This window comes from Actinia tenebrosa, unplaced genomic scaffold (assembly GCF_029948245.1).
Source record: "Actinia tenebrosa isolate PJP-AT-01 unplaced genomic scaffold, QUT_ActTen_1.0 PGA_scaffold2__45_contigs__length_23673736, whole genome shotgun sequence".
NCBI classification, from domain to species: Eukaryota; Metazoa; Cnidaria; class Anthozoa; order Actiniaria; family Actiniidae; genus Actinia; species Actinia tenebrosa.
The window spans coordinates 17,434,915-17,459,605 of NW_028292579.1; the positions used below are offsets into that span (position 1 = coordinate 17,434,915).

The 24,691-nt window shown below is 36.2% G+C and overlaps 2 protein-coding genes across 5 annotated transcripts; both read right to left on the bottom strand.

The window, feature by feature from the left end:
• Window positions 1–2,797: 2,797 nt before the first annotated feature.
• Window positions 2,798–22,110, bottom strand: LOC116292494 (adenosine receptor A2a-like). Of its 4 annotated transcripts, none has more exons than XM_031699832.2 (3): window positions 22,015–22,110; window positions 7,671–7,720; window positions 2,798–4,570 (listed from the first exon to the last, which is right to left on the bottom strand). In XM_031699832.2, the coding sequence occupies exon 3, from the start codon at window positions 4,405–4,407 to the stop codon at window positions 3,406–3,408; it is 1,002 nt and encodes a 333-aa protein (XP_031555692.2). In that variant the 5' UTR covers window positions 4,408–4,570; window positions 7,671–7,720; window positions 22,015–22,110; the 3' UTR covers window positions 2,798–3,405. The 4 variants fall into 4 exon arrangements, with proteins under 4 accessions (XP_031555692.2, XP_031555691.2, XP_031555689.2 ...); XM_031699831.2 differs by lacking the exon at window positions 22,015–22,110 and adding an exon at window positions 21,875–21,938; XM_031699829.2 differs by lacking the exon at window positions 22,015–22,110 and adding an exon at window positions 8,603–8,819.
• LOC116292487 (melanocyte-stimulating hormone receptor-like) lies at window positions 11,238–12,248 on the bottom strand. The gene has a single exon (XM_031699819.2). It carries the CDS (start codon window positions 12,246–12,248, stop codon window positions 11,238–11,240), a length of 1,011 nt encoding a protein of 336 aa, XP_031555679.2.
• Window positions 22,111–24,691: the final 2,581 nt, after the last annotated feature.

Here is a 24,691-nt window from a genome sequence, read left to right on the forward strand (position 1 = left end):
TGGCGGCCACTACTGTGAAACTCGAAACGCAGTTAGTATTATTCCTAGTTCAGTAGTTTAATATATCAGTTATTGTACGTTTACATGGCCAGTTCGCGAGCTGTTGATATTCGATGATCAATCCAGTCATAATCCCTACTGTACATGTCTGGCGATTTCTATAATTGGCATATTGCCGGCAAAAATGTTGAGATTCGATATCCAGATTTTCACTGACGATTGAGTCCCAATTCTTATTGATCTGTGGGAGAGTGCCAATGGGGTTAATGTTAACTGGGAATTGGCCAAAAAGTAGTATCTGACTGACGAATGGCCTAACGTTAGTAGCATAGGCACCCTCTTGTCGGCTTTGGGTGCAATGATTTCCGGCTCGCAACTCATTTCACACTACGTGTCATTTCCTTGAGTATCATTACTTTGATTACCCGTGACGCTTGAGAAAACAATATGAATGAGAATTTCGACAATCTTTTCTCAAGAGAATAACTCAAGTTGTCTGAAATAGGAAAACAATTGCCCTATTTTCACTATGACGTCACATCAAAACAATCTATTATTTAAACGCAAAGGATCATGGTCGTTGGAGGGGGTTAAATCAACGCAAATTCACCGAAAATTGTTCTAAAACCCGTATCAATCCACGAAGAGAAGTAGAATAACCAGCAAACGTTCAGAATATTTTTTGGTACATATAAACACATATTATATCTGAAAACCAGGCCATTTTAGATTAAACTGTTTCGCTAGGAGCAAATTGTGTTGAATTTTCTATTGGATTTGGTGATTCTATCCCCCACATAAACAAGCAGTGACGTCATAGTGAAATAGGGCAATTACGCCCAAGGTAAGGAGGTCTGCGGTCAGACAAACAGACAGACAGACAGAATGGAGTACGGAAACCAGCAAACGATATTTTAAGGCCACAGTTTCATCTGTAATTCATCGTTTCGTTTAGAAAACCAAGAAGAGTCAGTCCTCTTCGCAAACCACTCGATGCTCTTACATCTAACTTGTTGTTGAATACATTACACTCGCTGGTACTCGAGATTAACGAGCTTCATGTGACTATGATGAATGTTCTGGATATAAATAACTAGCATCTGTTTTACCCATTTCCTCAATAGTTTCATTTTCCAAAAGCTTTTAAGGATCCTGGCTGAACTTTAATTTAGGCGGGATCGCTTTACTTTCTTTTCAACTACAATTCCGAAAGCTCCAATCAGCGCTTTCAAGGTGTTTAGAGCACCATGTTACTAGGACATTACGACAATGTTTAAGGCGTATCATTAAACCTGTATCCTTAGAGAAACAATGATTAAAAACCTTTTCCAATGATAAACGATGCAGTCATTTGAATGACCGACGGAATCAGTATAGCACCTGACATATCCATATCCAGGATTTCAGAGTGATCCTGAAATTATTTCATTTAGAAGATGCCACAATCACTGATATGTGTTGTATGCTTTATGCAATCGTATACAATCCAGCTGATCTGCGAAAAAATTTAAGCCAATCAGCTAGAATCAAGAAAATTTGCAAATCTTCTTCAAGGATAATTTACAGGTCACTAAACGAAAAAGAGTAACGTTGCCGCTTGTGAAGCAAACCGAATAGCCCGTTACGGGGAGTGACTGGTTGTAATATTTATATAAGTTCAAGTTATGTCATGAGAAGCAAACTTATGGTAGGAAAGAAATTCGCCTTCAAACTTCAAGCCAGGCGCCGTTGTTTAAATATAGTTTTCTCTTCTATAGTAGCATATTACAGCCAAGAAGGATGTTCTATATCTTGGTATCAATCAGCAAAATGAATGAATATCATAACCAACCCTAAACAAGAGTTAATGAGAGGCACTGAATTACTACCCAGGGTTGGCTAGGCACGCAGTTCACCGCTGGCGTTTAGAGTCGGCGCTTCGGCAAATCAAAAACTGAAGTCTAACAAGGCATTTTGTCTGGTTTCCAATGCGGCCACTTATAGTGCAATATTCAAACTTGGCCATATCAGTTAGTGATCTTCTGTAGAGTTCCTAAGTGCTTTCACGCCAGCAGACATGTTATCCGGAAAAGAAAAAGTGGAATTTTTTTTCCTCTCATTTGGGGGAATGATTTTTTAGCCCTGATGGTGACGAAACGCGCGTACGCGAGCGTGTATTGGCGGGAAAATGGTACTTGCCTTATTTGTGGTCAAGAACTCGCTACGCCATTGCACGCTGGCCAAAATCTTCTCCAAAGCAACCACATTGTTTCCAAGACATCCCTATAGTAGTAAAACATTGTATGCTGATATTTTTTTTCGATGAGAGTTATCAATTCAATTTGAATCTGTAATAACATAAATTTCAACAAACAAAGGGTGACGGTAATATAATGACTCTTTCAACTTAAGGTTCATCTTATTTCTAAGTTATGAAATGCGAACGTCTCAAACTTTCGCTTTCAAAATCTGACGAGAGAGCATGATATTTGGTTGATCGAGAAACACTGAACGTCAGTCGTTTAAGCCACACTGCTGTCTCAAGATGAAGGCAAACTTGGACAGTTCTCACAAGCATCTTGAATGCGAGAATAACATAGAAATACAGAAGCAATGCCACAATTTCCATCGAGAAAAAGTGTGATTTCTTTTGTATTTTCAAGTTAGCCTCGCATCCAAAGTTCTTTTTGAGGGTTCATTGCTGAAGTACTGAAGTGTGAACGTCTTTATTGACGGGAAGCTTGGTGGCAGAGAGAAATTGGACAAACACACAAATGACTTTCATATTGCTGCCTAAACTTTGAATTATTACACAAGCTTTTATCATCAGTAGGATTTGCTGTTTTATTGACTTCCTTGGAAAATAACTACTGGTATATTAATCAGTGTCTCATTTGAAATCATTGGAAGCTGTTATACCGCATTCTATAAATCACATATGTAGTCTACTTATATACTCTTTTTCTCGCCGCATTTCTTTGATTTCCCCAACACCAATTGTCAGTGGTTCACACCGTTTGATTTAATTCGACTAATGCGAAAATCTCATGAGACACCATAATCTGCAGGAAAACAGGGCATAAAATGCTCTAGTAAATTCGTATTGTCATAAGATCGGTTGATACCAAGAAATAATCAAGTTATTATATCAGTAGAAAATAGAGTGAAGTAGCTGATAAATCAAAAAGCGAGGTAAATTTACACATGTCAGAAAAGACGTGTTTATTCATTCATTCATTAGTTCGTTTGGATCCTATTTATCATTAATCTCCTTCTCTTCTTCTTCAAATTCAATTCGATTGAATAAGAAAAGAGAAAAACAATAGAGCGTCTGAAATTCTTTATCACAGTGTCTTGTACTGATTTCCCAGGAAGCGCGGCCAATACTGAACGGCTAGGGTTACAGCTAACTGGTTTTCCTGTCAGTTACCGATGATGTTTATATGAATGATTTCCAACCGATCGAGAGACAATACTTTGTCGGTGTGATGAAGCGTGCTGTAAAACTATCTCCGATGATATATCTTCGGACTTCGGTTCCCCACAGCAAAGGCAGTTTTGCCGTTGATTCCGAGCTCTGATAAAGTCTCTCTTAAAAAAGGCATAGATGACCGGATCAACTATTGAGTTAATCTGCAGTGTGTAAAATGAAACAAAAAGAAGTTCCTTTGAAACGAACTGAGTGGCTTTGGCCACAATGCAGATATTTATGTAAATAATAGGCCCCCAACAAATGAGAAATGTAGCAAACACAAAAGCGAAGACTCGGGCAGCCTTTTCTTCTCTTCCCACGCGTGTTCCAGTTGCATTCCCAATACTCGCTCTACTTCTGTTCCTTAGGATAAAGCTTCTTACTACACCAAGTAAGCGCATGTAAATACAAATCATAACCACAATAGGTAATAAAATAAAAACCCCAACAAGAACGACTAGGTAAATTGTATGGAAGACACTGTCTGTGTTGGTTTTCCATGCCAAAGGCAACAGTGAAATCACTAATGGAGAAAGCCAAGCGATAGTTACGATAAGGGTGATTCGCTGAGAGCTTAAAAGTGAACGGTACTGAAATGGTCGTGTTAGTGCAATATAACGTTCAAAGGTGACTGCTGCAAGATTGAAAATCGATGCAAGTAATATAAAAGCGATGAGATAGCCATTCACAACTGTTTTAGCGTATTGCTCTATGATATGCATGGGCGTGAACACCATGGCTACTAATAAATCCGCAGCAGAGAGACTTACTACGAAGCAGTTGGTCACCGTGCGTAGTTTCTTGACCTTATAAACAGCGTAACAGACCAAGAGGTTGAGAGCAGCAGACAAGATCCCTAACACAGCCCATGATGAGGATATTACTATTATTGAAAGTCCATTACCAGGGGTTGTTTCTTGTGCTTGTAAGGTAACATTGCTTGTATTATCGACCATGATGGTTCACATACAATTGCCGAACCTTCTTCACTGTACATATATATGGATGAACTGAGTTATCTCATTTTAGTTTTATCGACGCTGATAAATGTACTATTCCTAGGAACGAGTTAGAAATCACCAACCATCCATCTTTATCACAGACACACCGCTAATTGCACTGTGGAAGAGAAAAGCAATAATGCTTAGCTATAGATATTATATATACTATTAGTAAAAGAGATAAAATATTCACGAATATAGAATAGAATCCAATACACTAACATCTAAGTTGGTCATAAGCCATTCTGCTTCAAAATAATCGCCTTGTATTATTATACACTTTTTGGTATTGAAAGCTCGGCGAGCCAATGGTTTTGATATGGAGCATATGGCACTGTCGGGTTTGTCTTATGACGTTAGTTCCAAACGATTAAAAAAATAAGGTTATTTCGGTTTAATAATAATGTGGGTGACAATCAACCAGGTGCATGCCACGAAAAATATCGGACAAGCTTATTTCGAGTTTCACTTCAAAATTACCATCCAATTGACACTTGCAGGAAGTAGGTTTTTCATCTGATTTTTTTGTCAACTGGTTGGTTACAATTTTTTTCTTAATATTAGTAAGGCGATGGGTTACTTCAGCCAAAAGGATCGCGCAATGTATACTGATCCCAAAATGTCATAGTTATCTATTTCAGAGCGGGAATTTTTGACAAGGATGCAACTGCTTTTATTAGTTTTCAGAGCCATTTCTTTACAAAGCTAGTGCTATTTGGATAGTGTGTAATCAATCAAAGCCTCAACGCAATAACACACAAGCCCACATGTACACAATCATTATATGTATTTTTTCCATATTATCATAACGACAATTTGATTCTCAAGACTATAAACATAGGCAAGCCTTCTAAGCTTTCGGCTGAACAAATTATTATCAATCGCATCAAAAAGGCGGATATTAGCGCTTTATGAAAAGAAAACCCGCCAGCAAATAAGAAACCTTTTCTCCTAATAAATTGTATATTTGTATTGTTTTAAAAAAGCGGATGATTCTTCGGATTCATTTACGTTGTGCCTTAAGTTATCAGTTCACTGATGTTAATGTTTGCTCACAAACTCTTGAACAACTTCTGTCTGACCCAAGTTAAAGACTAGCTTCACTTGTCATTTTCGATCCACAAACCCACATAAAACTTGTTTATTTTTAATAAGCTCTTGTCAGGTCACATGTATTTATGTTTGTAAAATAATTTCATGCCATTCAAAATTGTTTCATTCTCGTTTTCAAAAGTAACTGCTCTAATCCTGAATTATCCTAGCATTGACTCTTGTCTCTTGTCTCTTAAGAGAAGCGAGTCGTGGAGAGAAAAATTATAATCTAAATTAGCAGTTTAGCTAAGACTGTGTGTCAGGCTGTCATTGTGATATGTATCAAAAACCAATTCCCGCTGCGTTGAAAAGTCTTGTTTTTCAAACATAACAATATGCTGTTATTTTTGGTTTTTTAATTTTAAATTTAAAACTAAAGAATATGTTTTCTTTTTAAATTAATTTGAATTCGAAGTTTCAACCAAAGCAGCCATATTTTCGTTATCTTAGTAATAGCACATTTTTTTTCGGATCAGTCTAACGTGTGAGGAGTGAGATCTTGATAAAAAATATTTTTAAAAACCTGTTAAATTGTATCGCGCAACAAAAAGTGTAAGATTACAAGGACATAGGTAGTAATTAAACCAGAGGTGGAATAAGCTCATACAAAATTGTATATAAACATGTAAAAGAAAATCTAATGAATTGTAGAGTACTTGATCAATGACACCTTTAGTTGTCAAGCAGATCTCTCTGGATTTGTTTTTTGCTAAGAGAGTTTAGCTTTTACAAATAGAAACCTAATTAATATAAAAATCAGGCAGATTCGTGTCTTGCTGTTGTTGTTGTTCTGTTTAAATGACCGAAAAAAGGTTGTCAATTTTGGCTCATCTTGATCGAGGATGCTAAAGATTTGATGCACAATTCTGTGGATATTTCTTATTTAATCTTAATGAACGTAGCTTATTTTCAGTTTACAAAGCTATGACCAAAACATTGTCTCTTCAGTAAAGATACAATCCCCCACACTTAAGGAAAGACTTCAGCTGACGACAACTCTGAATGGCTTTTTTTTTTACAGTTTCCCCACCTGATGTCCTCAAAAATGACCCCGGGACTGTTACCATTTGGAATTGAGGACTTTTGTTTAAAATATTTTGTCGATTTTCTTTTCTTTTAGGAAAAATAATAAATAGAAGCAAGAAGGAATGGAGCATGCGTAGTGGATAGTGAAGATATCAGCAGGATGCTAAGCAGCCGAAAGGAGCTAAAAACACTTTAATTTACGAGCAAACAGAGTCAAAATATAAACAAAAAATCATAAAAACTGTACGGCCTCATCGCGGTAGCGGAGCTTATTTTAAGCCATAATTTGTTTATCTCAACTGTCACTTATGATCTAGAATACACGAAGTACAATCCCCATCTTTAAATTCAAGTTTATATGTTATATTAGAAACACTTCGTAAACCACGGAGAGTGTGTTGTGTTGTTCAGTTGGATTGTTCAAGCCTTCAGTTATGGAAATAAATAATAATTATTGATTATGGAGAAAAATAAAAATTAATTAGTTTCTTTTTTTTTTTTTTTTTTTTCTTTTTTTTTTTTTGATGTTGAAAAGACCTCAAAACAGCGACAGGGTTACTTTTCATTACTTTAAAAAAACAACACTTCCAACCATAATTTGTACGAGAATTGGTCATTACAAAACGCCGATAGGCAGAGTTTTGGCTATTTTCCTGGATAAAATTGATTATAACAATGGTGTCAGAAGTTGGTACTAGGTGTTGGTGATGTGAAATAAGCGGGTTGCCAATAGGTACATGTTATGTTTACGATAAGCATGAAGAACAAGCTCTTGTACGTTTCGACTTACCATTTCAATTTGTTATGATAAATCACATTGCTAATTGGAAAATTTTAAGAATTTTAGTATTTTAAATCTTAAACTTACTCGCAACGTAAAAAAAAAAAAAACGAATCCAGAAAACCGTTTGAAAATTTAAGATTACGAATTTAAGATCTCTCGGGTTAACACGGTCAGTACTATAGAAAACCCTTTTGCTTATTTAATTAAAAAGGCTATTTTACAAAGCTTTTTATTTGAATTCAATGCTTGTAGATAATTTGTTAAAAGAAACTATAACAATGTATTTATTAAACAAAATAGAAAATGTTAAACTGACCTCTTGTGGGAAAAGACCTTTTTAGTTGATTTAGCAGGTTTGTTCTGAATCTGTTGAGAGATAAATTTATGCATCAATTTAAAACTTGATGGGGGGAGTTTTTTGGATAGATAAGCTAGCGGCTACACTTAAAGTTATGAATATTGAACACGGCGCCCTATATGTCTTGGAAATAATTCACATGACTTCGTACTCTGCCTTAAAAAAAACTTCAAGACAATGGAAGAATGAGATGTTGTGAACGTGTTATAAGAAATGTAGTTTGCAGCCAGTTTGTCACCGAGGGTAAGTAGTTGGACAGTCTTGTCAAGCGGTAAAAAAAAGAACCTTTCTACCGCATAAATGGACTTGAAAGTACAAATAAAATTTGAAGAGAAGTTGACTTTGAATTAATTGAATTAATTCGTATTTTCCCAAAAGTCAAGACTGATTCCCGACATCGATAAACTTGGGGATTATCTGCGAAATAAGTAAATTAATATTAAAAGAATTCAAACTGATGTTCCTAAACAGAATCATTAAGAGAATTAACGGATCTGAAAACAAAACCCCCTCTAGATATAGATTCAATCAACTTCGATTAGTCTTGGCCGCGGCCGAGAAGTCTTGAAGTTACTTTAGACAATCTAGAAAGTTAAGATAACGAAAGATCATGAACTTCTATTACCGGTACAAAGCATAGCTCAACACACACGATTACAATCTTACTTTCTTCTAAATAACAGCAAAGAATAATAAAATATTTAAAAAAATGATTGATATAGTTCGTGTACTGAAAATCGTTATAGTTTGGCTTAATTTAAAAAAAAACAAACACTTCGTCTAACGAAGAAATAATGTTCTCAAATACCTTTCCTATAGCTAGCTAGATGTAAGACAGTTTTGCTATATGGTTACATCCTTTCTGAATATTCCATTAATTAATGACTTACAATTTATCTTTCGCTTGGATTGAAAAAAATATCTCAAGTTTGTTCGTATTTTTTGTCGCCTTCTTCAAAACCATGAACGAGAGTTTTCCTCGAGAGAGCCGGTCAAGTTGTCTCACGGTAATTCTAGATTAAAATTAACTCTGTACTTGTGCCTATATATCCAGCAAAATAAATCCGTATTTTGTGTTAATCTTGATCAAACTGACGAGTTTTACGACTCTTTAATGTATATCCAAAGCGTGAGATCATTCAGACACTTGAAAAATCCACTTGAAACTCGACATCTATTGGTGAGTTTGGTAAATCGAACGGACCTCCCAGCATGCATCAAAAATGTGACATCTAAAGAGCCAATGACTGGCTTTGTCAAGTGCCTTGATTAGCAATTCAGTCATCTTAGATTCATAGTGTTTTTGGTTACACACCGTTGTGAGAGAAATTAGTTTTCTTTCGTTGATCTACGTATGACAACCAAAAACATCACTTTATTGTCCCCGAATTGATTAAGTTTTGTTAAGTGAATAATATTCTCTTGGTGAATCCCAATCAGTTACTATTGATCAGATACGTCACAATCTGCTATTCATACGTAAACAAAAAGGTCTAGATTCTATCAAGTTGAAGTAAATTATTAAGGGTCTCAGGCACTACGTTTAATTTAGCTAAACATGATTATATCACGTGATAATCGTGGTATTTTTTCGCAGGCTATGTTAACTTAATAAGAATATTATTAAATCACTTTATACTTTGATTAAAAATTAGCCACGCGTGAACATTAATTCGTATTGTTTGGTCACGTAACTTAGTTGGTCAGCAGTATATCACGTGATCAAATATTCGTATAGTTACAACATATATTGAGTGTAACAGAATAATCGTTTGGCCAAGTCGGGTTTTAACTGTCTATCTAATTATTCAGATTAGTCACAATTGTTGAATGCTGTTTATGGATATTGCATATATTCATTATTTTATGGTCTTATAGTTCTATGTTGAAAATATTTTTTGTTTATATTTTAACTATAGCTAGTATTATACTATCTATGTAAAGCAATATATTGTCTATATAGTACATTAAAAAAAAAATCAATATTAATTCATGTCAAATCTCGGAAGATTATTATTAGTATATATTGATACTTATATATTTTAGGAAAAACCCGTAAGCTTATACCTAGTGGTCATGAATAAAGAAGATGTTGTTGATGATGATGTATATGATCCACATAGTGATGTGGGTGAAAATAATAATACTAGATTATGAGAATGAGATGGGGCCGGGTTGATGATAAGGATGATGTTAGTGATGATCATTCATGATGATGTAAATGATGCACATTGTGATGGGGGTGAAGATGATGATATGTGATGATGCTGATGATTACGCGAACATACTAGACACACAGATATTTAAGTGTTGGACACACTCTAGCTCGTGGAAAAGGGTGATCATATCTTTAAGAACAAAACACAACCATTCACTTGAACAAATAATATTGACAGCTGTCATCAGACCGTTCTGCGCATGCTCTTACTGCTGTAATGCAAGTTCGCTGAAAACATCTACTTGCTATTTGGGAGAACATAAAATCTTGGTCTCAACAAAAGCAATTTCCGATCAATAAACCAACATTTCGCCCGCCCAAAACTCAAAATGAAGTAGATTATTATATATATACATATATATATATATATATATATATATATATATATATATATATATATATATATATAAAGTAAACAAACACTAGAAGGAGCACCTTTACTTTAGTAAACCTACAAAGAATCATTATGTCAAGTATCATATATTGGCCAAGAAAACTTAAGTTAAAAACTGACTAATTACGTAACTTGACTTACGGCCTTACTTATGCCTTACGGCAGTTTTATCGTAAATCTTCCTAACATAAAGGGTCAATAAAGTGAAGGTGCTCTCTCGCAGCCACCATTTTGGCAAATGGTCTATTGGCAAGCGCTGGAGTTAAAGAAAGCACTTAGAAACCATTATCTAGTAAAAACGCTCTGAAATTCCCGACAAACAAAAGCTCACACATGCAAACGGTTTCTCTGCTTTTTTTGACAGATATCTGTTAAATGTTTCATGTTTTCCCCCCAGGTTTACTATTGGTCTATATTAGCAAGCGATCTATAAACAGCACATGCACACTCAATTCATTATATCTGACCTGTCTTGTCCTCATGGCGAATATTTCATTTTTAATCAATTTTTAACAGTCACGTGACAGAACTGAATTACAAAAAACATTTAGATTCGTTTCTCTAAAAATTTCTTTCGAAAATGCTTAGTCATACTTGCTATCGTATTGTATTGTTCTAACACTGCAAAAGTGTTTTAAGGTGGTGTGGCTATTTCGTTCAACACTAGCTGAATCCATAACCAAGTACATTAGGTATAACGTAACTTATTTTTGATCCAATTTTATCACCAATAATTTCAAACTCCCCAACCTAACGGGCAATTATATTAAAATCATTATATTAAATACTGAACTCTTGAACAAATTGCCTTATTGGGACTAACAAATCCAACAGAATTGTTGTCCACATTCGATATTACTGGCTGGCAATAGGTTGCGGGTTATTTGTAGATCGCCTGATTGCAAGTGATTGTTCAGGAACGTTGCTGAGATAGCTGTGTATTGCCGCCACGAGTTTGCCAATTTGTTATCGTTCTGTTGTTCAGATTATTTGCATAAGTGCCATCATCGCTGGACCACAGACTACGTATCTTCTTGAGCACCCCAACCCGTATTTCTCTCATATTCCACATAAAGAGCATAGGATTCAATGTGGAATTCACATCAATAATTGTTACTGATAACAGAGTAGCTAATATAACGTTTTTGTCTACTCCATTAACTTCACGATACACAATAAGGCCAAGATAGGGAAGGTAGCACCACAGAAATGCAATGAATACATAGAAAAACGTCCATGAAGACTTGCTAACGCGATGAATATTGATAGCGCTCTTTCCATCTTGTGTCCTCAAGGCCGGTTTAATTGATCTTCGATGTCGAAGCAAAATTCTATAAATTTGTAAATAACTCAAAACTGTAATTGCTACAAGTAGGACTATTACAGAGGCAACGAGAATGTTGTACAAGGACATGTCGATGAGTGTCAGGAATGCACCAATAATCGCAATGATCCATAATAGAACACAACAAACCAGCACTCGCTTCACTGTTACCATCGATTGATATCGAAGATGAAGCCACAAGCACAGAAATCTCTCAAAACCTATCGCTGCAGTCATACAACGAGAAACACCACAGAAAATATACGAGGCCATTGAGGCAGTCATTACAAGTGTACATTCGGTCTTTTGGTCTGTTGTTTGTTGATGAACAACGACAAGCCAGGCAACAAAGAAAGGTTGGTTAACACCTCCCACTAAAATATCTGTCACTGCTAGATTACACAACAACGTACTAGAAGGATTATGAAGACTTCTTGTTTTAAGAATCGTTGCCACGATCAAGGCGTTGCTTATCAGAGCTGTCAAGGCAAAGATTGTATTAACTACTGCAAGAATGATGAAAAGTCTACCATCATTGATTTGGCGAAGGTACAACGGCCATTCGGTAAACTGAAAACAGTAACTTAAATTTTGCGCCATTTTTTTGCTCCACAAAATAAAGTATATTTTCACCTTTTTGTTATATAACTCTTCCACGGGGCTAGAACAGCAGATGTAGCGGATGAGTTATCTGCAGAGTCAATAGGAAACTACCGCTTGAAGCGAAACATTAATTAAAAGTTATTGACCATTGAAAAAATAACGATTTCGATTAGTTCTTAGTTATATTGACACGAATAATCCTTAAAATATTCAGGATCAACAAAAAACAAGAGGGGAACAAAAAAAGTATCAGACTGATTGTTTTTGTTAAGATTGTAAATCCTGGATTTGCTGTAATTGAAGACTCTTGTAGCTGTTGTTAAGGTGGCTGCCTACTTTTGAACGTTCGATTTGAGCCCACGATGTGCGCGCGCTCAAAAACCGCTGAAAAATCTACAAGATTTTATTGAAGAACCATACGCATTTTGAGCTTCAACAGGGCAAAACCCTCAAATTTTGCACGGGACTCTATATTTTCTGATAGCTCATTCGAAAAAACTCCTAAAAATCAAGGTTATATCAAGATTTTAGGAAAAGTTTAAATCAGGAACACGTGAAAAAATAGATTTTTGTAGGGATTTTTGTTCGACTTTATGAGATTTTTTAAGAGCACCGAAACTACAAAATATGACAAATCAATGTATCTCTCTGTCTTTTTGTCGAAAATATCCATATATTATTGTAGAAGGATTGACTAGCCTTCATTTGTGCAATCATAGAGTCTGCAAATAACTATTATCTTATGAATCTTAATTTTTTTCCCAATCACTTCCGGTGGCGCAATTTTTACTCCAAAAGCTCGTGCGTAGGCTTCCATTAAATGCTGATTATCTCGAAAACGAGCTCGGGACACCCTATTTTTCTTTCCAGATTTGGAATCAGCATTAAATTTCAATTCGGAAAATCGAAGTTTAAAGAAAAGCTTAAATCAATTTCCAAAAGTAGGCAGTCACCTTAAACACCTGCAAGTGTTTTCACATTGGAAAACGTTAGAATGTAAATAGAAGGTGTCATAAAACTTCAAGCATCATTTATTCAATTTCAAAAGAGAATTAACGTATCTTATAAAATATTGGGAACACATGAAAAACCATGGAAAAAGTAAGATTAATAAGGTTTTTAATAAGAACATGCGTAATAGGACAAAGACTGAAGAAGAGTGCCATGCAAGCCTTTCACAACTTCAAGTCGCGTAAAAAATGAGCCAGCTCAACTAGAAACCGTGGACCGTGCTGACGAGGCCCAATACAGGCCGAAACAGCTGTCCATGGTTTGTAGTTGAACTAGCTCATTTTTTACGCGACTTGAAGTCGTGAAAGGCTTGCATGGCACTCATCTTCAGTCGATAGAAAGATAGAAAAAGATAAAGAAGTTTCTTTGCTGTGTGGCCAGAAAAAAAATCTTGGCTGGCTTTTTGTAACAACTCATATCCAAAACATGCAGAAGAATGTGTTTTAAATAGTACAAGGTTCAAGAGCTATGGAAATGTGGGAAAAATGGGATCAACACTTTAAGGCATAGCAAAATGTTTTGTATTTCCCCAAGACGCTCCATAATTTACACTATTGAGCCCTGACGAAATGCTTAGTTTTATTTAAGTTTCTTTATCCCAATTACTTTTTATTGTTAAATCTTTTGACACTAAAGTTTATATGTTTGTATGCATGTATGTATGTACAATGCATAATGGGTCGTGGATAGGAAAATAAAGATATAACAGTTCTTCTGGAAAAATCAGTTCTTTAGCTTGAGATTGTCATTTACCTGATCTGTTTTGATTTGTTTTTTATCTCGAGGTAATTGATATATGAACTGAAGTTTTAGCTTCTAATCATGTTTACATATAACAGGAAAGAACGAACACGAAATATATATTCGCTTTCCAGGGTCGGTTCCTGGAATCAAAGAGAGGGTGGGCCGGAAAGCCGGCGTTTAACAAAAAACCTTCAAGACCGTATGTAAATACATCACTTAAGGCGGAAGGTGGGGGTGGGGGCCCCGTCGGCCCCACCCTTTCATCTACCCCTGCTTTCTGTACAATTTTAGAACCACGCCGTCATCTAGAGCAAGGTAGATCATTGTCATCAGCATCATCTAGAGCAAGGTAGATCATTGTCATCAGCATCATCTAGAGCAAGGTAGATCATTGTCATCGCCATCATCTAGAGCAAGGTAGATCATTGTCATCGCCATCATCTAGAGCAAGGTGGATCATTGTCATCGCCATCATCTAGAGCAGGGTAGATCATTGTCATCGCCATCATCTAGAGCAAGGTGGATCATTGTCATCACCATCATCTAGAGCAAGGTGGATCATTGTCATCACCATCATCTAGAGCAAGGTGGATCATTGTCATCACCATCATCTAGAGCAAGGTAGATCATTGTCATCACCATCATCTAGAGCAAGGTAGATCATTGTCATCACCATCATCTAGAGCAAGGTAGATCATTGTCATCACCATCATCTAGAGCAAGGTAGATCATTGTCATCACCATCATCTAGAGCAAGGTAGATCATTGTCATCACCATCATCTAGAGCAAGGTGGATCATTGTCATCACCATCATCTAGAGCAAGGTAGATCATTGTCATCACCATCATCTAGAGCAAGGTAGATCATTGTCATCGCCATCATCTAGAGCAAGGTATATCATTGTCATCACCATCATCTAGAGCAAGGTAGATCATTGTCATCAGCATCATCTAGAGCAAGGTAGATCATTGTCATCCCCATCATCTAGAGCAAGGTAGATCATTGTCATCAGCATCATCTAGAGCAAGGTAGATCATTGTCATCACCATCATCTAGAGCAAGGTGGATCATTGTCATCACCATCATCTAGAGCAAGGTAGATCATTGTCATCACCATCATCTAGAGCAAGGTGGATCATTGTCATCACCATCATCTAGAGCAAGGTGGATCATTGTCATCACCATCATCTAGAGCAAGGTAGATCATTGTCATCACCATCATCTGGAGCAAGGTGGATCATTGTCATCACCATCATCTAGAGCAAGGTGGATCATTGTCATCAGCATCATCTAGAGCAAGGTAGATCATTGTCATCACCATCATCTGGAGCAAGGTAGATCATTGTCATCAGCATCATCTAGAGCAAGGTAGATCATTGTCATCACCATCATCTCGAGCAAGGTAGATCATTGTCATCACCATCATCTAGAGCAAGGTAGATCATTGTCATCACCGTCATCTAGAGCAAGGTAGATCATTGTCATCACCATCATCTAGAGCAAGGTAGATCATTGTCATCACCATCATCTAGAGCAAGGTAGATCATTGTCATCGCCATAGTCTAGAGCAAGGTGGATCATTGTCATCACCATCATCTAGAGCAAGGTGGATCATTGTCATCACCATCATCTAGAGCAAGGTAGATCATTGTCATCACCATCATCTAGAGCAAGGTAGATCATTGTCATCACCATCATCTAGAGCAAGGTAGATCATTGTCATCACCATCATCTAGAGCAAGGTAGATCATTGTCATCACCATCATCTAGAGCAAGGTAGATCATTGTCATCACCATCATCTAGAGCAAGGTAGATCATTGTCATCACCATCATCTAGAGCAAGGTAGATCATTGTCATCACCATCATCTAGAGCAAGGTAGATCATTGTCATCACCGTCATCTAGAGCAAGGTAGATCATTGTCATCAGCATCATCTAGAGCAAGGTAGATCATTGTCATCACCATCATCTAGAGCAAGGTAGATCATTGTCATCACCATCATCTAGAGCAAGGTAGATCATTGTCATCGCCATAGTCTAGAGCAAGGTGGATCATTGTCATCACCATCATCTAGAGCAAGGTGGATCATTGTCATCACCATCATCTAGAGCAAGGTAGATCATTGTCATCACCATCATCTAGAGCAAGGTAGATCATTGTCATCACCATCATCTAGAGCAAGGTAGATCATTGTCATCACCATCATCTAGAGCAAGGTAGATCATTGTCATCACCATCATCTAGAGCAAGGTAGATCATTGTCATCACCATCATCTAGAGCAAGGTAGATCATTGTCATCACCATCATCTAGAGCAAGGTAGATCATTGTCATCACCATCATCTAGAGCAAGGTAGATCATTGTCATCACCATCATCTAGAGCAAGGTAGATCATTGTCATCACCATCATCTAGAGCAAGGTAGATCATTGTCATCACCATCATCTAGAGCAAGGTAGATCATTGTCATCACCATCATCTAGAGCAAGGTAGATCATTGTCATCACCATCATCTAGAGCAAGGTAGATCATTGTCATCAGCCATCATCTAGAGCAAGGTAGATCATTGTCATCACCATCATCTAGAGCAAGGTAGATCATTGTCATCACCATCATCTAGAGCAAGGTAGATCATTGTCATCACCATCATCTAGAGCAAGGTAGATCATTGTCATCACCATCATCTAGAGCAAGGTGGATCATTGTCATCACCATCATCTAGAGCAAGGTGGATCATTGTCATCACCATCATCTAGAGCAAGGTAGATCATTGTCATCACCATCATCTAGGAGCAAGGTGGATCATTGTCATCACCATCATCTAGAGCAAGGTGGATCATTGTCATCACCATCATCTAGAGCAAGGTAGATCATTGTCATCACCATCATCTGGAGCAAGGTAGATCATTGTCATCACCATCATCTAGAGCAAGGTAGATCATTGTCATCACCATCATCTCGAGCAAGGTAGATCATTGTCATCACCATCATCTAGAGCAAGGTAGATCATTGTCATCAGCCATCATCTAGAGCAAGGTAGATCATTGTCATCAGCCATCATCTAGAGCAAGGTAGATCATTGTCATCAGCCATCATCTAGAGCAAGGTAGATCATTGTCATCACCATCATCTAGAGCAAGGTAGATCATTGTCATCACCATCATCTAGAGCAAGGTGATTCATTGTCATCACCATCATCTAGAGCAAGGTAGATCATTGTCATCACCATCATCTGGAGCAAGGTGGATCATTGTCATCACCATCATCTAGAGCAAGGTGGATCATTGTCATCACCATCATCTAGAGCAAGGTAGATCATTGTCATCACCATCATCTGGAGCAAGGTAGATCATTGTCATCACCATCATCTAGAGCAAGGTAGATCATTGTCATCACCATCATCTCGAGCAAGGTAGATCATTGTCATCACCATCATCTAGAGCAAGGTAGATCATTGTCATCACCATCATCTAGAGCAAGGTATATCATTGTCATCACCATCATCTAGAGCAAGGTAGATCATTGTCATCACCATCATCTAGAGCGAGGTAGATCATTGTCATCACCATCATCTAGAGCAAGGTAGATCATTGTCATCACCATCATCTAGAGCGAGGTAGATCATTGTCATCACCATCATCTAGAGCAAGGTAGATCATTGTCATCACCATCATCTAGAGCAAGGTAGATCATTGTCATCACCATCATCTAGAGCAAGGTAGATCATTGTCATCACCATCATCTACAGCAAGGTAGATCATTGTCATCACCGTCATCTAGAGCAAGGTAGATCATTGTCATCACCATCATCTAGAGCAAGGTAGATCATTGTCATCACCATCATCTAGAGCAAGGTAGATCATTGTCATCGCCATCATCTAGAGCAAGGTAGATCATTGTCATCACCATCATCTAGAGCAAGGTAGATCATTGTCATCACCATCATCTAGAGCAAGGTGGATCATTGTCATCACCATCATCTAGAGCAAGGTAGATCATTGTCATCACCATCATCTAGAGCAAGGTGGATCATTGTCATCAGCATCATCTAGAGCAAGGTAGATCATTGACATCACCATCATCTAGAGCAAGGTAGATCATTGTCATCACCATCATCTGGAGCAAGGTAGATCATTGTCATCACCATCATCTGGAGCAAGGTAGATCATTGTCATCACCATCATCTAGAGCAAGGTAGATCATTGTCATCGCCATCATCTAGAGCAAGGTGGATCATTGTCATCACCATCATCTAGAGCAAGGTAGATCATTGTCATCACCATCATCTAGAGCAAGGTGGATCATTGTCATCACCATCATCTAGAGCAAGGTTGATCATTGTCATCACCGTCATCTAGAGCAAGGTAGATCATTGTCATCACCATCATCTAGAGCAAGGTAGATCATTGTCATCACCATCATCTAGAGCAAGGTAGATCATTGTCATCAGCATCATCTAGAGCAAGGTAGATCATTGTCATCACCATCATCTAGAGCAAGGTAGATCATTGTCATCACCATCATCTAGAGCAAGGTAGATCATTGTCATCACCATCATCTAGAGCAAGGTAGATCATTGTCATCAGCGTCATCGAGAGCAAGGTAGATCATTGTCATCACCATCATCGAGAGCGAGGTGGATCATTGTCATCACCACTGATTATTTATCTAGGGCAGGGCGAATCATTGTCGTCACCGTCATCTACAGCAAGGTAGATTATTGTCATCACTATCATCTTTTCAATTCAATAACGTCAATCGAGAATGTATTTGTACTCTCAATTTGTGGTACAGAGGAATTGGCTTTAGCGGAAGACCAGAAAAACCGGAGGAGAAACGTCAAAGCACAGGATTGAAGGGATAAACAAATGCTTAGACCTAACTATCGACTGTCATGTATTATTTGTTCCATAGTGGTCAACGGTCTGGCTGTCATTAAATTAAAAATTCAGCTACAAATAGTGATAGATATAATAAATGATAGTAAATTCTACCCACGAACAGGAAGATGTATCATGAATACATAAAACAAATAGAGTAAGATTCCTTGAAGAATATTTAAACAAGGGCAATCAGCTTTAATCTAATGAAGTTGATCTAACAAAATAAACTAGAAAATCTTAATAATAAAAAATCAATAAAATTGATATTGAAGAAAATAAGAATTGTGGTTTAAAAATGAAAACCGTTTACTCGAAAATTTAAGAGAAGTTAAGCAAAATAATGATTGAAAGCACTAGGAAGGGATGGAAAATTATGTATAATGGAAAAAATGATGTCAATGGTTAACTTATTGATGATACATATGTTTTGAGAAGCTAATAGAAGTGTAGCATTAGCATAAGACTCATGAATACCACCACGGTATGCACAATATTACTTGGCTAGTTGAGGTTAATATATTTCATTTGAGATTGAATGATTTAATATATTTGCTTCACAATATCTATGCTTTTTTATCTGCGCAGTTTCACGAGTGCATTTTCTCTTTTCTATTACTTCTATTACTCTTTTCTATTATTTATACGCATTATTCCCTTTGAAATGAGTGGAATCCTTCTTATCGTTAGGAACTATCAAAGTATCGTATCTACGACAAGCTAAAACATCTTCAATCCGTTTTCTGTTTTCCCCCAGGCAACTCTTATCTACTAATTACGCTTTTTCATGCTGATACAAAGGGATAAATCTGTCACCTTACAATCTAGAGTGACTAATGCACCACTAATGTATATATTCCAAACTACTTTAATGCATTAGCAGCTAGTAATTGAGACTAATGTGTTTTGTATTTTTTGGTGACGTTTTTCACCTTGAACATCAGTTAAGGTACCCTGTATGAATATTTGGTGGCGCCAACCTAGCGATAACACGTACATGAAGCAGCTAACATAAATAATGTTGTCATTGAGGATCTTGAAGGACGTCAGTGTTTCTCTGTGACCTCGAGTGTCGAGGGTGATACATATATTAATATCATATAATGCTTTTTGCCAACGCATTAACCATTTTATAAATACTAAAAGCTAATGAAGATACAAAAGAGAAAAGTCTTCAACAACCTATTATCTTGAGTGGACGAAAGAGCTACACAAGAATTATTTTAAACTTTCTCTTTAATCATTTAAGTATTCTTTCCTTTTACTTCTACATTCAAACTTCTACATTTAAATACTTTAAGGTTGAAAAGCAGATGAAAACCTTTTAAAAATCGTCCTACAATTGCGTATCGCAGATAAGTTTCGAAATAAATGAGCGTGCGGACGCTTAAGCAAGTCAAAAGTCTCTCTCGACCCTATATCATCATAAAACCCATATACGATACACATCAACTACAATAACAATTATATATATATATATATATATATATACATTTATATATTTATATATTTATATATATATATATATATATAATAAAATATAAACAACAGCAACAGTTATAAACAAAAATAATAATTAGGGTTTTCTGGATTGGCTTTCGTGACTACTCTTGTTTATCACGAAGGAAATCTTTATGGGATATGGTGGTACGTAAAGCATCATATGCCGACTCCAGATTGATATGCTTTGTTTGCTGTTATCGCTCGCGCGAGTCAGTTGTCATCAATATTTAACGTTAATTATAGGGATTATAGACAAGATGTTTTTATATTTCTTGATATTGAAGTGTGATCAGAAAGTGACAAAAATTTTCAACTTGCTAAAACTATTCGAGTTTTATTTTGAAGTATATCTTCAGCGATCGCTAGAAAAAGTTCGGCTGATCTTGAATAACTGTAAAAAGCCAAAGCAATTATGGATTACAGAGTGTCAAATCTAATGAACTAGTGTCTTAAAACAATTTCCAACAAACCTTCCGATAAACATCTAAATTCAAAACACATTTCGGAAAAAGCGAACGAGAGACAATGTGGGATAAGATACAGTCTCGACGCTAGTTCTTCTAGCATTTCAAGAACATGTTAAAGACGTCGCCGTAATTAGGTTGAGTAGACAAATGGTCGTAGCAATACTTCAAAATGTTATGCACTCCACAATGTCATTAGCTAGCCTCTCTGACTAGCCATGGTTACTGAAAAACACGGCAAAGCTCAAGGTAACTCGCAACAACACAATCATCAGTGTATATATTTATCTTCATAATACTTGACAAGCCTCAAGATATCTTACGTGGGCACCTCCTTTAATAACCAAGATCGCCCAGGGAAATACGAACTCTTTCACTGACGAAAGGGCTAGTCAGCTTTGAAGCCCAAGAATTCATTTCAAATTAAGGAGAAAACAAGCTCACGTAATAAAATAACTAGAAGTTAAAGCGAAAATGGTTGAACAAGCTAAGAAATAAGCTCTATCAAAAGTGTGATATAGTACACCGTCATCTGAAAAGTCTAAAAGTATTTCATAAAAAACTGTTATAAACCGAGAGAAAATCAAAACATATAAATTATTATTATTATCATTATTATTATTATCATTATTTGCTTTGATGAGAATATGAGTCAAAGGTTTCAGCCGTTCAGACTACGCGGCCTGTTTACTTTCTTCGTACAACAGCCGGTATCGGCTAACTTTCTAGCTTCGTTTTGTTCATGAAAAGATCTTATTATGACTTCTTTCCAGTTACAGCGTTAATATGCAGTGTTCTAACTAACGGCAATAACAGTTACACTAGTCAGACTTTTGATCAATGTTTTAGAATTAAATAAATAATAAAGAGTCGTTTTTCCTTTGTTGTTGTTATTCTATGCGGTCCATTAGTAAAGTCAAGATATTGAAAACCTATTGATTAGACTTAAGAGTAATTCACAATCGTTATGGTAAAAGAGCGTGACGATATGCTATTATCAATAAAAGAAGAAAACATACCTTGCTTCTCTAGCTCGGTCTAAAGCATCATTGGAAACACTATCGCGATGTGTCTTGATTTACCCCTATACAATAACTTACTTCTGTCTTTTTTTTTTCACTTAAAGTGGAACCAAAAGTTCCCCTGATATACTACTTACTTAGACTCTGTTTGTGTAGATAGGCGAGGAATCCCTTGACCTCTTTAAATCTCTTTAATCTTCAAGATTTCAAAACTCCTGTAATTCTCAAATGTCTGAACGACTCTATCGCCAGAGCTAACTACGTTAAAACTGTGTTTTTCACGACCAGCTCTTAATTAACAGCCGTCATAACTGTACAGTGGTAATTGGATTAAACACATGCGTGAATTAATGCATATCACGTTTTTCTGCAAATTATTGTGTTCTGTGACGTAGTTTCTTTTAAATCTCTATATATAACTTCCAGTTGGAAATGTTCTGTATCTCGATGGCGTTGGCTAATGTGCCTCATAAATTAAACCAACTAGTGAAAATATGTCGTACATTTTTCAGACTATTTGCCGAAGTTCGGCAGCGGTCAGTCAATTTTTAAAATATATATTGACCTTTGGTCTTTAATCCGTTCCTAATGAATCTCTGCATTAAACATTTGTAAGGCAGAGAAAAATAATAATGATTTATAATTAAAACTTGATTTATTCTGGCTTAGCCACGTCTTAAAAAGTCGCTATATTTGATTCAGTGTTAAGGAGTAAAACATACTGCTACTTAACGTGCATTTGCAGACATATGAGAACTTTTCTTGACTTGTATCTTTATTGCTGTAGGGGAATTTGTATTAGTAGATTATAAACACGATAAGTGTGTAACATAAATACCACTAAATACTGCTAAAAAATGCTAATCCTGTCGTTTTCTATTGTTTAATTAGCACTATTTACTATTAAATAGTGCAAAGTGTTGCACACTTTTAGTGTTTGTCACTAATATGATTCGTGTGAACTTGGAAGCTGTATTTCAAGAAAAAAGAACTCTTACTTACAATGGAGTAAGTGTTAGTCTCGCTGACTACTTGGTAATTTGATTGAAAACTTTTGACGCATGCATGTCGGCGCTGCTTTTCTTAGGGCCAGCCCTAGTAAAAACTCATTTTTACTGTCACACTTTATTCATGGTTAGATTTAAATGCGCTAAAACGAGAAAAATAAAAAAGGAAATGAACGTATAAAGAATACTTAGTATAATGACAAATATAGAAAAGGGGTCAAAATATATCATGTACATGTAATTGTAATCAGAAAAAAGACTTAAATAATAGTAATAACACTTGATGATGATGATAATAATGATAATAATGATTTTACAATTGCAAATCTCGCTGGTAACTAGGTAATTTGCAATCGGCTACTTGAATTAAAGATAAATTCAGTTTTACATGAAATGAAAGGCTTATAGCTCAAGATATGTACTTGGATACATACAAGAAGATGAGGGGAAAAAACAACAATAATAATAAGAAATGAAATGATATGAAGATACTTGAAAAATTCATTAAATCAGGATTTTCCCAGTCTTTGTTTCGTTTACAAAAAATGAAATATGTTGATCTAATGGCAATCTTGATTATTTTTCTTATTATATACATTTTATGCTTTTTTTCATGTCCTAGCTGGTCGAACATTTCTAAAAACGTTGAGCTTTCCGCAGAGAAAACTCCAACAGAACTAATCGAGAGATTTACAAATTTAACAGATTTAAAATCACTACTTAATTTCCTTATAATATTTTTGTACTTCTTGTATTTTCGATCAACATTATTTTTCAAATTTGATTCAAAACCAACTGTTAGTTCCAGAATATAAAGACAGTCTAGTGTTTTTATCAGAAGATCACGACGGTGGGCATCTCCAGTTATAAGCAAGGGGCTGGTATAGCCTTCAATGTCAGCATATAATGAAGATTTGTCGAGTTTAGATAGCAGTTATGCAGCGTGGAAGTTTAAGATGGAATCGTGCCTCCAATAATAATAATGATAATAATAATAATAATCAACTATTAATATTAATAATATCAATAATAATAATGATAGTAATGATGATATTAATAGTAATAACAATATTCAAATAATAATGATAAAACAGTACAAGGAAGAAATAAAAAAAGCAAAAGAGATAATAGTAATGAAACAAATAAATAAATTAGAAAAAAAAGCCAAGCAAACCGCGTAAAACTTTAACCAACGAAAATATACATGACGTCACGGTCTACTAAGTCACGTGATCGATATCATTTATCACACTTGTTGATAGGAGAAGAGTGTGAAACACACTGTTGCATAAAAGAAAAACTTTGCTACGAAGAGATTTGTAACAAAGAGGAGTAAGAATTTAACCATGATTTACAGTCACACTAAGAAAAGTTGAAGAATGTTGAACATCATGTTCTGACCAATCGCATCCGGTTATCTCAGCTGTTAAGAGCGTCGTTCTGTTGTGCGGAAGGTCGTGGTTCATGCCTCAGCCGGACCAACACTCAGGGTCATAAAATAACTGAGGAGAAGGTGCTACCTTTGTAACATTTGCAAACAGTTAGAACTTCAATTGGCTCGGATGACTACGGCGGTCCCGTCTCTCCACACATTATCATTGACTAACCAATATCGGAGGTACGTAAAAGAATCACTGAGGACGTAAAGAAACCCTGGCAGTGACCACCTCATACTAACCACCTCTGGTTTACAACTCATTGTAAAGCGCCTTTGAACTTATCCATATGGAACAGAGCGCTATATCAAATATCATAGTCATTAGGGAATGAATTCATTTCTAATTAACTGTCGCATGTGATTGGTCAG

Excerpts from the sequence above, each read along its gene's own strand:
- LOC116292494 (XM_031699832.2), bottom strand. The coding sequence starts at position 4,407 with ATGGTCGATAATACAAGCAATGTTACCTTACAAGCACAAGAAACAACC.
- LOC116292487 (XM_031699819.2), bottom strand. The coding sequence starts at position 12,248 with ATGGCGCAAAATTTAAGTTACTGTTTTCAGTTTACCGAATGGCCGTTG.